Source organism: Athene cunicularia, assembly GCF_003259725.1.
Source record: "Athene cunicularia isolate RWA chromosome 17 unlocalized genomic scaffold, athCun1 chr17_part1, whole genome shotgun sequence".
NCBI lineage: Eukaryota > Metazoa > Chordata > Aves > Strigiformes > Strigidae > Athene > Athene cunicularia.
The window spans coordinates 9,557,909-9,572,168 of record NW_020799122.1 but is presented as its reverse complement, the minus strand read 5'-3'; the positions used below and the strand labels follow the sequence as shown (position 1 = coordinate 9,572,168).

General features: G+C 45.7%; 1 protein-coding gene across 2 annotated transcripts; it reads right to left on the bottom strand.

Annotated features, from left to right (window-relative positions):
- Window positions 1-752: 752 nt before the first annotated feature.
- On the bottom strand, window positions 753-14,034 carry TNFSF15 (TNF superfamily member 15). 2 transcript variants are annotated; one of them, XM_026860462.1, is made up of 4 exons: window positions 13,680-14,034; window positions 6,996-7,047; window positions 6,303-6,350; window positions 753-1,386 (listed from the first exon to the last, which is right to left on the bottom strand). In XM_026860462.1, the coding sequence occupies exons 1-4, from the start codon at window positions 13,866-13,868 to the stop codon at window positions 959-961; spliced, it is 717 nt and encodes a 238-aa protein (XP_026716263.1). In that variant the 5' UTR covers window positions 13,869-14,034; the 3' UTR covers window positions 753-958. The 2 variants fall into 2 exon arrangements, with proteins under 2 accessions (XP_026716263.1, XP_026716264.1); XM_026860463.1 differs by lacking the exon at window positions 6,303-6,350.
- Between the last annotated feature and the right edge of the window lie 226 nt (window positions 14,035-14,260).

Sequence of the window (14,260 nt, the reverse complement as noted above, 5' to 3'; positions counted from 1 at the left end):
AAGGGGGAGCATCAAGACAGTGATTTCTTTAGTTGCACTTGCTTTTCATTAAAAATAATGGAAGACAAAACATTGCAGAGGTTTTCTCTCAAAAATTCAGCGGCTGATTTAAAAAGTTTTGAAAATTTTGCTACATGTCTATCTCTGCATTGTCTTTTCTGTTTTCCTAATGTTAGGACATGGCAGGGAGATTCCACTTTCTTTCTGAAACAGAAAGTGTTTGTGCATGTTCCTTAGAAATTTTGCATAAAGTTTTGAGGCTGTATATTGACTTAAAGAACTGTAAACAATTTCTTGAGGAAAAAAAAAAAAAAAGTAGCTCCTGCAAGATACAAGATATAATTTTAATCTACATTACAGGGAAATTGGAAGGGAATAATTAAGTAGTTAATGATTAATCTGAGCTTTATGTTAGTGCAAAGTACTGAGAAAATCTATTCATAAGGAAATGATGGAAAAGTAATTACCTTTTAGAAACAAGAATCTGAAGAGGGTCAGGCAAAACTATACTGGAAGAGCTGGAGAGAGTTCAAAACACTTTTCTGAGTTGAGAAAATTTACATTGGAGGTGGAATTACTGATGTAACCTAGCTGCGATATTCAAGATCAATATTCCTACCCACAGGTATAAACTGTTCCTCCCTGGTTTACAAAGTTTTGAAGAGCTCTCAGTTTTTACTTTCAAAAATATTTTTTTCTCCAACTTGACTTTTTTTCTGTTGTGGGTTTTTGATATTTTTTTTTGGTTTTGGTTTGTTTCTGGTTTGTTTCAATTTAGCCTACGGCTTCAGCTTTTCCTACCCCTTAATTTAAGGCTGCAGTGAGCTGCAGGGGAGTGACAGTACAGAAGGAGGATAACAGCACAACGATAGCACCCCAACGCGCACCCACAAAGCCAAGGTCCAGCGAGGTCACACCAGGGCCTGAAGGGAAGCCCCCACCAACAGCTGCCAGGGACTTACAGTAAAAAGGCACCAAAGAAGGTTTTGTGCTCCTTAGTGTAATCCACCAGCTTGATGTCGCTAACGTTGACCATTAGCTTGTCTCCTACTTCTAAGGAGACCACAGCACCCAGATAAATGGGCTGGAACCAGCTGTTTCCATTTTCACTGAGGGTCTTGGTGCCAGTCAGCAGCTGGGTGGGCTCGGGGTAGCTGTCGGTGACTTTGGTGATGACCTCAGTGACAGAATTTGTTCTACTGCTACTTTCAGTGGGCCCTCGGAACGTGACCTGAGCATAGACATAGTAGTCCCCAGACACAGGTATCACCAGTGCGTTGCTGGAATAATTCAGGTTGTTCTTGGTAAAGGCCAAGCCTCGCTTGTCTTCCCACTGCAGGATGGGCAGGTGGTTTCCTATGGTGTTGGCAGGACCTTGTTTCTTCACTGCAGGAGGAAGAGAGAGGGAGAAGAGGTGGGTTAATTTGCTACAGCCAGGCTGCTGAATGTAACATGAGATCTCTACTCCAGAGGTCAAGAAATTTAAGTAGGGTAATTAAAATACCAGGACAGAAATGTTTCTATCTTACAGCTTGAAAACTGAGGTGAATTGGCTGTGGGCCAACTGTCTAGTGATATTTTTGGAGGTTGCCCATAAGGCGTCCAGATCTGAGCAATCAGGTGTGAAAGCCAAGGATACTTTTGGAAGACCTTGGCCAGCACAGGCTGCCTGAAGGGGTGTGCTGCTCCTGGGTGTCCTGGTTGTGGGCCAGATCCCAAATGATGAGACACTCTTTCCTGAAGGCTCAGTCTCCTGGCACTACAGAGCAATACAGATGGCTTTATCCTGCAGGTCCGGGACGTTATCTTGCATATTTACAGAGTAAAAACCTTGTCCTTAAGTGAAACCAGTGCCGGGGCAGCTGTACACATGGGTACCATGCCTGTACCTAATGGTTTGGGACAGTAATAAGAAATACTAAAGCATCATTTTCTTCAGTTGTGATGGATTGCACTTATATTTCTTAGACACTACTGTGCTTGCAAAAGTTTCACAATGATGAGCATGATCTAGCACCAAGCACTGAGACACCTGAGACACATCAGGGAACTGCTGATCTATTCCCTTCGCCTCTTCTCCACCATTTTAATTTATCTCACACAACAGCCAGGAGAATAAGACCTAGCACTTTTCACTTTTCTGCAGGGAAGCAAAATAGTATCCTCTGCTCTTTACTGACTGCCACATAAAATCATTGTAGTACAACAGCAGCTGAGGCAGTGAAGAGAAAGAGAATAAAACCCATTAATATTTTGCCAGGTATTAAAATGAACCTGGAAAGTTAAACATTGAGAAAGACTGAGGCAACTGGTTTCGAGGAAACCTTTTTCACGATCTTGAGTTAATGCTTAAAGTTGATTTTGATTCAATATTTGGGAAGGGGTATGTGCGCATGGGCAGGGAGGGAGATGGAATGCAGGTAAGGGAAAGCTTTGAAATTCTCTTATCAATAACCATTAAGTTTATCCTGGGTGAAATGAGATTCAGAAAAATTAATGTGCCTAGCTCTCAGTGGCATCCATTTCCCTCTCTTTTCTAGGAATAAATAATCCATAAGGAGACAAGAAAGTGTTAGGAGTGCAATTTCTTGCATATTCTCTGAGTAGCACAACAAAATAATGCCTTTTTTTTTTTTTTTTTTTTTCTCTGATTTTTCCACAGGAGGCAAAGTACATGAGGAGAGTATTTCTGTGTGGGAGAACAATAGACAGGGATTGTGATAGCAAGCCAGGCTAAATTATAGAAGTATTATAAGGACTATGATGGTTAGAGCCAATGGAGCTTTGCCTGATACAGAGAGGAATAAAAGAAAATGAAAGTACTCATGGTCTGACTTCATCCTCATCTACCTCTTGGGTGTCTAGGGACTGGTCTGAGTCCTGTCATAAACTAAAGTAGCATTTGGGTCACTCTAAGGTTTACAAGAGCTTGGAGTTAGACCTCTCAGAGATCAGTTGGTAGCAGATGAAATCTTGTTTGAGATGGGAAGGATCAGAAAAGATCAGAACATTTGCAGAAAATGACCTGGGCTCTTTACTATCTTGGGAACTTTGGGGGAAAATTGAAGAGAAGCTGCATGTGAAATATTCTTTTCCGTGCAGAATGACGCATTTAAAATGTCAATGACACTCAACTCTTCAATGTTTTTTATAAATAACAGACATCTCAAATGAAGTACATGATTTCATAACTTCTCAAATTAGGCAATTCTAAGTTTTACAGTTATAACCTCCCTTTTTAGGATAAAGCTCACTCTATTGATGCTCTCTATTTTCAAGTTAATTAATTTTTCCTATGTTTTCAGTACTAGTCAAGAGGAGAAAGTCATGTTCAAGTGCCTTTGAATACAGCATGGCTCCTTTTCTAGCAGCAGTTCTACTTTGTACTTGTCGTTTATTTATTTCATAAATATATGGAGTTATACTTCCTGAAAATATACCTGTTATGCTAAGTCTTGAAGTAAATAAAATCTGCTTTTAATAAAGAATGCGTTGCTACAGTTTCTTCAGCTTTCCCATCCCCTATAATTTTTTGGCATCACTTACATGTGAAATTACTTCTTTCCCTAAATCCCTTTTGGTTTAGTCCCTTTCTGGAGAAGCCCTGTTGCTTGGCAGCTTTTGGGTACATTTTGTCATTTTGTGGCATACTGCTGAATGCGTGGGGTTTCTACAATTCTTAGCCCTCATGGGTGTGAGTGCCTGATCCTGAACACTATACTCTGAGGCCAGACCCCGGTGTCACCAAGAGAGTCTGAGTCTCCTGTTGTAGTAAAGCCCTTGTGCAGCACATACAGCAAATTCCTCTGGCTGCAGGGTCTCTGTTGTTCAGCGTCATGCCCTGGGAGTTTAATAACTGTCCTTAAAAAGTCATTACTTCCAAAAATCATGTAGAACCAGAAAGTGATGTTCTACCCAGATTTACTGGAGCACCCAGATAGCATTGCAGAACAGTAAGTGCAAGCCAGGTACTTGGTGGGTTTTCTGCAACATAGTTCATCCAGCCCTGCCACAGGCTGGTGACAAGAAGGAATAGACATTGGTCTGCATCTTGATCCAAAGTGCAACCAAATAAGTCAGAGAGGAGGTATTGTCATGGCATGGTACAGTCAGCACCAGATACACATTAGTGCACAGGAGAGGATGGAGATGGAGAAAAGTCCTAAATAGGTGTTCGTATGGATTGTGCCATTCTTCACTAGCTATTGCCACCCTAGGAGAGAAAATCTTTATATCAGTTTGGATAAGTTTAAAATGCTCAGTGTGTGTTAAAAAGGCCAAGAGCAGGTGGAAAATTTATCTTAAAGGAACAGGGACCAAAACATCGAGTCATTCTGCTACTGTTAATTCAGAGGTGTATTCCCATGAAAGTACTGTGGCTAGTTCTCATTCCTCTTACTCCTCTGATTTCACCTTTAGAATATATGTGCCTAAAACTAGAAAAAGACAGAGAGAATTCAGAGATCTGGAAGAGATTTCCTACTAGTGAGAGTTTGTAGTCTACTACATTCGCTTTGAAAAGGGTACCTGAGATGGGGGAATATAACAAAGATCTGAAGAATAAGTATTCCTTTTTCACTTTCTGTGCACGAGTCATGGTTTCTGAGAAGACAAGGGTGGCACCCAAGAAATTGTTATGCAGAAAATTTAAAATAAGAGGAAATATTTTCTGACCGTGATGCATCGTCAAGCTTGGGAACTCACTGTCACAGGTTACAGCACCAAAAATATGCTTGGGCTAAAAAAAGGTCAAAGATAAGCTCATGGAAATTAGGTTCCCTAACGACTATATAGCACAGCAGCCTGGGTGTAGCCTTTTGCACAGAAAAGGAGGGATAAAATCCCTGTAACTTTTTCCTTTTCACACTCCTTGCTATGGCCAAAAGTGACTGGCCTGAAATGACAGGTTGAAGAGGATGGGCACCATCCCAGGGAGATGGTGAAGGAGTTTTTGCAAATGGGGGGCCTGAGGAAATTTGAAGAAAACTGTTGGGTGCTTCCCTGGGGCAACTGGACTTTTGTGCAATCCAGGGAAGTTCCCATCAGCAGAGCGGTGCTTTGGCTGCTCTTCTGAGTCAGCCCCACCAGGAGCCTCTGGGTCTCCCTGTCATGGGGGGACGCAGTGGAAACAGGGAGATTTACACCAGCAGACATGGTCCTTTTGCTCTTGCAAACTTGCACTTAAGCAAAGATGTGATTTTGAACAAAGACAGGTCAGTTTTGGAGCTCTAGCAACCTGTGTGCAAAAGGGGATTGGACCAAGGAAGCACATTAGGAAGAAGCCTGTTCAGTAGGAAAAGTAAACTATGCTGGGAAAGAAATCAGCCCTGAAATAGTGATTGATTTAACCCTGTAGGTGAATTTGTGTGAAGCACCACACCACTTCTTGCAGGTTTCAAGTTACTGAAGTGCTCTCCTGGGACAACACAGAGCCTTTGCAGTGAGCTGTGTTTTCCAGAGGTATAAATTCCCTTAGGTCAGAGCACCGGGAGAGCCTTTCAGCACTCAACTCCATCCACATGGGAACCAGCCATGAACTTTTTCCTCTTCTCTGATGACACTTAAATTTTCCAGGTGGGTGGAGTTGGCAAGGATGGGGGAGAGCTCAGGACAGTTTCCTTGGTGTAATGACAGCTTCACCTTCAAGGCTGAGGTGATGAAATGGTGGCCGGTGGCCTGGCAAATGCTGGCAGCCCCTCAGGAAAGTATGGCAGCCCACCCTGCAATAGCACCTTCCGAATGCAAGATAAGGGCTTGGAGGGGTTCAGCTGGCATTACCGATCTTGTGCTTGCTCCAACATGTGTTACAGTTGATCTCACTGAAAACAGGGGGCTATTTGATGGCAATATGGTGTGCGTGGCCTGAGTTAGGCCTCGAAGGAAAATAAGGTGTAAACCTGATCTTATTTGACCTGATTTTGCTCCAAAACTGGTGTTACTTCCCAATTCAGAGTTCCATAAGGGCTTACTTGAGCTCTTTACCCTGCCCAAATCTAGGGGATTCGGCAGATCAGTAAGACACCAGACACCTATTTAAGTTCAGTTACAAGAGCTTCTTATTCAATGAAAGAAACAGCTTAGAAAAGTGGCAACACTTCTGTCAACTATCTCCTCTGTGGGCCCTTTTCTACAAATGCAGGCTGCAGTCAATCTGTCGTGGTCAACAAGGCAAAACTGATGATTATTTTCCCCATGTTTCCTGCAATACCTGATCCTATCAGATCCATATAAACCAAGATTACTGCACTGCAACATCTGCTGTAATACCCGTGGGAAACGCTTAATTTTTGAACAAGCATTACCTGTCAGGTGTGCTCTTGGCTTTTCTGCACTGGAAAGTGTATCTGTAACTGAGGGGAAAAAAAAAAAAAAAAAGGAAAAAAAATGTGTAAGGACATTTGCTGCTATTTAAATGGATGAGATGTGAACGGTGATCAATGCTGCCGAGGAAACGTGTGTAACCCCTTTCCATTTCCGCATATGTTTGAGTCAGGAATTATTTGCCGTGACTGATTATTGACACTGTTGAGGCAATAAAATCCCTTTGCAAATGAATGAGTTTGTCAGGCCTATTGTGGTGCTGACAGGGCACATGGTTGTGTCTTACACTGCTGGAGGGTGAACCGAGGGGAGGTGTGGCATGCATGGATAAGCAGGGGTGCGTGGGCTCCCAAACCCATGGCTTTGCATGTTCAGGGAGTTATACCAGTCTCAAAAGTGCTGCTGGGGAGGTCTGTGCCTGCCCTGGAAGGAGTGAGCTTGCACAGCCCTGGGATTAGAAATGCTCACACTTTTGCTATGGCCCCAGTTATCTCCCTGCATCTTGTCACCCAGGTTTGCCTCTGTCTGCCCTGGCTTGTTCGGCTCGGGAGGGATCTGGGTGGTGAGAGCAGAGGGCAGGTGGGGAGGCATCTGCCAGCAGCGTGCTGTGGCAGTGATTGCAAAATCTTGGTAAACAAAGGTGTTTGGGATGGGGAAAGCACTTGCAAACTTACCAGTATGTACTGCCCGTTGCTTCAGAAAGTGAGAGCCCCTCTCTTCTGTGACCTGCAGGAGAGATTTACAAGCGGTTAGCTCAGGGCTCCAGGGGGTACAGTACCTCCACAAAGGGTCTTGTTTGCTTTATCCCAGAAAATGGAACATGCTACAGTAATACTATCAAGTTCAGCTAGAGCTTTTATGTAAAAGGACAACAAGCCCTGACAAGGCTTTGCTTCATTGCAAGAGTTTTCTGCTGTTTATTTGAAACCGCCTGTGTCTCTGAGAGGGTGCCAGGGACAGGACCTGGGCTCCTGTGGTGGTGGTTGTGTTAAACTTCAGCCTTGTTCAGAGGCGGGACAAGCCTTTGGCATATCTGGGAGAGGGCTGGCAGAGTGGCCGATGTGAATTAGCCATTGCTGATCCTCCTTTGGGATGGTGCTTCCATCCAGCACTGCTAGGGCACCTCTACTGCTCAGGGACCCTCCTGTCCCGCAGTCTCTGCAGAGCAAACAGAGCGATGTGAGTGATTCTTCCCTCTCTCAAGGCTCAGCAGGTCTCAGCCTTTGCAGGCACAAAGTTTCATTCATAACGAAGAGACTAACTGAGGTATATCGTCTACACCTGCTTTTGTTTCTGCATCTGTGTTATTTCAGACTGTAAGTCTGTTGCTTAGGTCTGTCTTGAATACGGGGTATCCTCCTTGGACAACATAAAGGTCTGAGAGCGCAGCTGGCAGAGGGTGAGCTCTGCGGCAGGCTGACACCACCGTGGGCAGGCAGGGTGATTTGTGTTGCCTCACCTCTTACGTTTTCTTCTAGAGACGCAAACCAGCACACTCATAACACATCCCTGTGCCAACCTGCATTTGCATGGCAGCAGGGCATGGCCCTGGGCTGTGCCAAACCTCTCTGATGTTTACGTTGAGCAGTTCAAAGGGAAGCTGCTGTCTGCCCGCCACTTGCCTACCGGGGCTGGTCCTTCTGAATCACACTTGCGCACGGCTGCTGCCTTCTTGCCAAGGGCCAGTCCTCTTATGGCAGCCTGCAAAGCAGCATGGCTCCTCATCAGAGGGTGCTGTGGGATGCTGACTCTGGACCTGGCCTCCCTGGGCTGTGAGGAGCATCCCTTACGCTGCCCCCAGGACACAGTTCATTGCAGGTCGATGCCAACAGCGTGGCTGCAGAAAACAGTCTGTGTTATGCAGCCAGCTTAGGGCTGACTATCAGGGCTGTCAGGAACCCCTGTCACGCAATGTTTTTCAGGAATATGCTGGTCTGGTCTGGTGTGTTTTATGGACAGCTACAATAAATACATCGAATAAACTGCTGCTGATCAGCTTGCAGCTAAGGATTTTATGCACATTGCTTAATAAACAGGCTGAAATAGTATTAGCACATAGATGCTGAAGCTATCTCCTAGTGGCTGTGTCTCACCCAACTTCAAATACTGAAGGAGAAGTAAAAAACAGGTGATTTATATTGGCTGGGGGAGGAGGGTGTTTGTGGGAGAAGAGCCAGGCTGCCTGGGTTTGAGGACTGCTAGCAACTCAAAGATGAGCCCAAAGATATTTTAATGTTTTACTATCAGTAAACATCCATATGCTCCTGCAAAAAAACATAATATCTAAAATAGTTGCTCCAGTGTGTTAGAAAGCCAAAATGGAGAAGGAAAACTGCAGGGAAAGTTCTCCTTTTTTCCCTCCCTTCCCCACCTGTACATATCTAGCCCAGCCATAGCAGTCTGTTGCTCTGCGGGAAATGTCATCTAGAAGAGATGGTGGTGCGAAAGCTCAGTGTGTGGCTGACAGAGAGAAATGGTGTGGCGCTGTCAATGAGATGTCTGGGCCTTTCATTATGACTAATGACTTTCTCCAAGGCCCCGTCTGCTTGCTGTGTTGTCTAAACATGACTGTACTTTTGATGTGACACAGAGCCGTAGCCAGGTAGCTTTGTCCTTCCCCTGGTAGGAAGCACAAGGTTGGTGTGGAGGATTTCCCTCAAACACTCCCCCTTGCTTCTGGCCAGATGTGTATGCATAAGAGTATATTTTACACCATTATTAATGTGACACTTCCTACATATTTATCAAGTGACATATTTTCTAACGATGCTAAGTACTGCAATGAACTACAAATCAATCACAGACCTAGATTTAATCATGTAACTTCAGTAGGACTGTTTACATATTTAAAGCCTACTTCTGCTGAAGTACTTTATATAAACTCGGATGTTGCAATACAGATATCAAGAAGAATTCTGCTTCTTTATAAAAAGCAGCAAAACAGTTTTGACTAAAACCTGGGAAGAAGCTTTTAATGCAATCTCAATTTACTTGTTTCCAAAGAAGGCCAGATGGAAACGCCAGGCGCAGGAGCTGCATTTATAAGTGCTAAAGGACAGTGTGGTGCAGTAGGTAGAGCAGGGTGCTGCAAGGTGTGAAATTATTCTGTTGCTTGACAAAGGTAGGAGATTTTTTTTCCATAATTATGCTGTTTAATAAAGATACAAATCTAAACCTTTTATAGAAAATATTTTAGTAAAACGTATTTATGATACCTAATGGCCAGGTATTAGTAATACTGTCCTAAACAGGCACAGCTGTTGTACACTGATGGTGTAGATGAGGTTGTGAGGGAGACCTAAGCAGCGTGAGACAATAGAGAGCATTTACACAATTAGTGTTTTTCTCTTTTCCTTTCTTGCTTAGCTGTGATTCTGAAAAGTTCCCAGCATGGCTTCAATTTTCCCTCTGGTTACCGTGGTGAGCCTGTAACCAGCACTGAGTGATGTTGAAAGTCCCACCTTACAGCTGACTTGCAGACAAACAATGTCTCAGACAGCCAGCTCTAATTACCCTGAAGACTGCAGTATGCAAACCACTTCTATATTGTTTTGATACCAAGAATGTCCAAAAACTCCACTGCATTTATCATATATTGCTAAAGCCAAAAAGAAGGGCTGAACGTCCCCTGTTCACAAGCTTTGTCTCTTGTACCTCCAGGAAGGGCCGGGGCTATCTGATAGAGAACTGTATGGGACAAGCAGCTTGGCACTGCAGGCAGAGAGATCAAAAAGCAAAATATCTCCAGCACCTCCATCTACTCCATTTTTAGCACAAAATGTTATTTTACAGGCAGAGTCTCTGCAGGTTATATACAGTTCATACACCCACAATTTTGCTTGCTCCAGAGATGCTGCATGGCCTGGGCTGAGCATTTTTGATAAGGACCTGCCCTGTGACAGTAAAAACTGGTCTCAGTGCGAGTATTTCCACTGGACTATAGAGCCCAGCGTAAGCATTAAGCCAGGGCATGTGCTCACTGCCTTCTTTGCCCATGAGGACCATGTGCATCAAGCAGCAATGGCCAGTCAGGAGTTTTACTGCTGCTGGCCTTTGGAAGGGGAATCCCCCACACCTGGACCTAGGTGCAATGCTCACTGCTCCTCCCTGACCAGTTCTCCTTTCCTAAAGATCAGGAAGCCATTTCAGGTTCTCTTTCCCATTTGGGCAGGCCATTAGGGCTTCTGATGTTGCATGTTTGCATGTTCTGGCAGTCCTTATCTGAGCTTTGCTGCTACCTTTCTGGCTTCAGCCTTTTGGACAGGGTCCAGGTGGAGCTGCTAGACTTTAAAGTCCTTTCTGTAATGCAGCACCTCGCTTCTCCATTGCAAGGCACACAGGTTCATCTTCAATCCTGTGGACATGGTTGGAATTTCGCTTTCTGATGCCTGTGGTCCTGTCATGCCAAAAATGTCACAAAAATAAGCTCCAAGTATCCATATCTCCAGGCCACAGGACTTGATGCTTTGCTGTATTGGGCTAGCTGAGTGGATTGCTAAGGTAGCCAGAGATGCTTTGCTGGCTGCTGTGCTGTTCCCTTGGTAGATTTGCACACTCAAACTGAAACTTGGCTTCCTTTTGTGGAAGGATGCACAGCAGTCCTGGACCTTCCTCTGGAAGGGCACAACTAGAGCCTTTTATAGATTTCCTACTAATAATACAAGTCATGTATTATTGCTTAAAGAACTCTATTTCCTCTCCTCACTGTGTCTTGATGCACAAAAGAAAGTGATTTCTAGTTCCAAAAGGGAAGCAGTGTAGTGAGCCTGGAAGGTGTCCAGGGAAACTATTATCAGACTTGAATTATTCATGCAAGATGCATTATACCATGAGAGAGAGAGAACCAGTGGCTCATACAGGTTCCTGTAATGACTTAACTTGCCCTGCTTTTTCCTGAAAGGGACATTTCCAGCAGAAAAGGTGAGTTTGTATCCCTTCAGAGGCAGAATGTGACACCATGTGCACCCACTCAGAAGCAGAGATGAATAAACTGCCTCACCCCGCCGGCAAATGGAAGAGGCACACCCCTGTTGCACAAACCTTCCCCAGTTCCCCTTCTCCCCCTTGCTCCAGGAAGGACAGGCTCAGGAATTTACTACATCTGCTTCTCACCTGCTCAGCTGTCAAGTCCCTCCCTCCTCCCAGGACTGTCCCCAGCGCACAAGAAATTGATAATCTGTGGTGTGTGGGCTAAGCTCTGGTCATGGGGCAAGGAGAGAGCTCCTCCCATGGGCTCGCTGCTGCAAGAGTCAGCAAGTGAATGCACATCTGGCACGAACTCGGGTCTGCCCACATGCACCCAGTATGCCCAGGGCATCTGCACCCCAAAACCAGTGCCACAGGGACCCCTGGCACACACTTCTGGTCCCAACCTAGTCCTGATTGAGGCTGTCAGTGGGGCACATATGGAAAGCATCCTTTAGCAATCTAGTTCTAACACTTCAAATGCAGAAGGAAATTCATTAAAACATTTTGCTGAGAGCCTCTACGCCCAGAAATATTCCCATGGACTGAAACAGCCTACAGCCATGCTGAGCCACAGGACTGAGCTCCTGGGCTCAGCCCATGACACAGCTCTCTGGGGAATTAACAGAAAGCTACACGGGCAGCCAAATCCACCTGTCTGTGCTCTGTTTGCTGGACACCACTGGCAGTACAGTCAGTCACCAGATGAGTGAATGAAAAAATTGAGAAAATGCAGGATCCAGTTGAACTGTAGCTGGGCGCTCCACCCACTGGGCTTGGCACAAAGGCAGCGGGCAACCGGCCAGCCCTGATGATTTTTCTCTTCCTCACTGAGACTCGCAGAGGCTGTAACTCATCTGATCAGCTCATTGCATCATTGTGGGAATACTACGCACTAATTATTCTCTGCATATGCATGGAAATACACACTAGCGTAGCCCAGGCTAGGGCAAATCTAATGGTTTCCATTGCGCTCTTCCTCTTAAGAAGCCAAACCCCCTCCCCAAAAAATCTTTTCTCCACTACCTCTACAAACAGGGTCAAGAGCCAGGAATGTATTAGTCCAAACAAACAGACTAACATTGTATTCTTATCTCACTCCAAGATTGTTTCAAGAACTTCACCGTTCTGCTCTGTTACAGCCTCACAGGACGTGAACAAAAAGCCTCTTCCCTCCATGTCCAACTGCACTGGCTGGCCTAAATAGCAGTAACAGGGTCAGCACAGTAACATGCACTTTCACGTGTGCAAGAAATGGGCAGATAGAAGAGGCTGAGGTGCTGTGCAGAGCTGCTGCATCTCTTTTCAGCTATGCACAAAGGTGCAACCAGGTAACGCAGAGGATGCTGCACCCAGAAGCCAGCATCGTTATGGGTGCCAGATGTCAGCTGTGCAGACGTGAGGTCAAATGGGCCCTCGCACATCTCTGTGCAGCCAGGAGCCTGCACACACAGAGCCACGGGCACAGCTGTCACACTCCATAAACATCCATAGGCTGAATGTGTGCAAGGCTAGAAATCTGCCTTTGAGGCGGCTTACTAACACTGCTTTCTTTGGCTGTTCCTAAGTGAATTTCAGACCTGAAGCTAAAATTAAAACCTTAATTCTTCAGACCTATATGCATACATACATCCTTCTAGCAGGGAATAGGCACCTGTTTGCGGTCTGGCACAGGGAGGAATGGGGAGGCATAGAAGAGCAATAGAAACAGCCACACCAGCAAGCTTGTGCTGCTAGGAGCACAGTGAGTTTATCCAGCTGTCAAAGGAGAAAAGCTGAGAAGATCCTTAGATCTGGAGAAAATTTTGATGGGGAGTAAATAATAGGATGCAAAATTTAGGGTCGGTCTCCTTAATTGTCTCGATCCATATCTCTGCAGGAATTTCCATTAATAATACAGGAGAGCTGTAGCTGTCTGCCCAGTGACGGATGATGGGCACTGACCCACTGACATCAGCAGTGTGGTCAGCAGATGTTTGATGAAACAGGACACTGGGAGGGGGAGCTTCAGAGTTAACCCGAAAGAAGGGAGGAAAATGAGTCATAGTGTCAAAATGTGGCTGAAGTCAGTGGAGAGACACTGATTTCCAACAGCTAGTGATTTTTCTGAAGTGTTTTCTGAAGCATGTTAATAAAAGTTTTAAAGTTGTACATCGACCTTAGTGAAATTAAGGTGAGAGGAACAGAAACTGTTAGCTAAAAAGAGCAAACAATGATAAGCTTTATCCCAGCTCTGCATAAGGAAGACGGAAGGTAACAGTGAGTTCCTCACATTCCCTTAAACATGAGAAACTCATGAAGAGAATAAAAGAGCCAACCCAACCCAACCCTGGAGCTGCGGGACGTGGCGCTCTCCTCCTCGCAGGGTGGCAGGACAGAAGTCGGTCTCTTACCTGGCCGGCGCAGGAGCTGGGGGCTCGGAGGTTTCCGACCAGCAGATAGGCAGTGGGCAGCATGAGGACCAGCACGGAGAGCAGGCACAGCAGCACCGCGCACCGTATCCTCCTCAGATCCTCCCGGAGGTGCATCCTGGAGGCTTGGCTGCTCCCAGGAGCCGCCTCCTCCAGCCTTATCTCGGCCATGCCGGCGTCTGGCGTGTGAGCCGCTCTCGTTCCTGGATGGGGACTGGGAAAGGCAAAATCTCTTCTGGTGTCTGCCCTGCATGGAGACCCCCATTAAATAAGAGCTGCCCCGAGTGTGGGAAGGCACCGACACACACACACCCTCCCTCCCAAGGAATGCACCGCCTACAATAGAAACCTAGCTCAGGGAAAGAGAGCCCCACGGCTCCCTGGGCTCCCCGAGGTGCCTGCCGCATGGCTCCGTCTGCCTTTTTTTCCCCCTCACTGTGCAGAAGGAAGCTAGGAAAGTCCCAGTGGGTGGAACCAGGATAAACCCCGCTGCTGGGCTGGAGGAGTCTGAAAGTTTTTCCGCATGGCAAAGGGAACATGAAACCAATGGGAGCGAAAGTGAG

Coding starts and splice junctions, on each gene's coding strand:
- TNFSF15 (XM_026860462.1), bottom strand. CDS start 13,868: ATGGCCGAGATAAGGCTGGAGGAGGCGGCTCCTGGGAGCAGCCAAGCC. Junction 6,351..6,995: donor GCAACGGGCAGTACATACTG/GTAAGTTTGCAA, acceptor TTTTCCCCTCAG/TTACAGATACACTTTCCAGT. Junction 1,387..6,302: donor GCCAAGAGCACACCTGACAG/GTAATGCTTGTT, acceptor TTCCTCCTGCAG/TGAAGAAACAAGGTCCTGCC.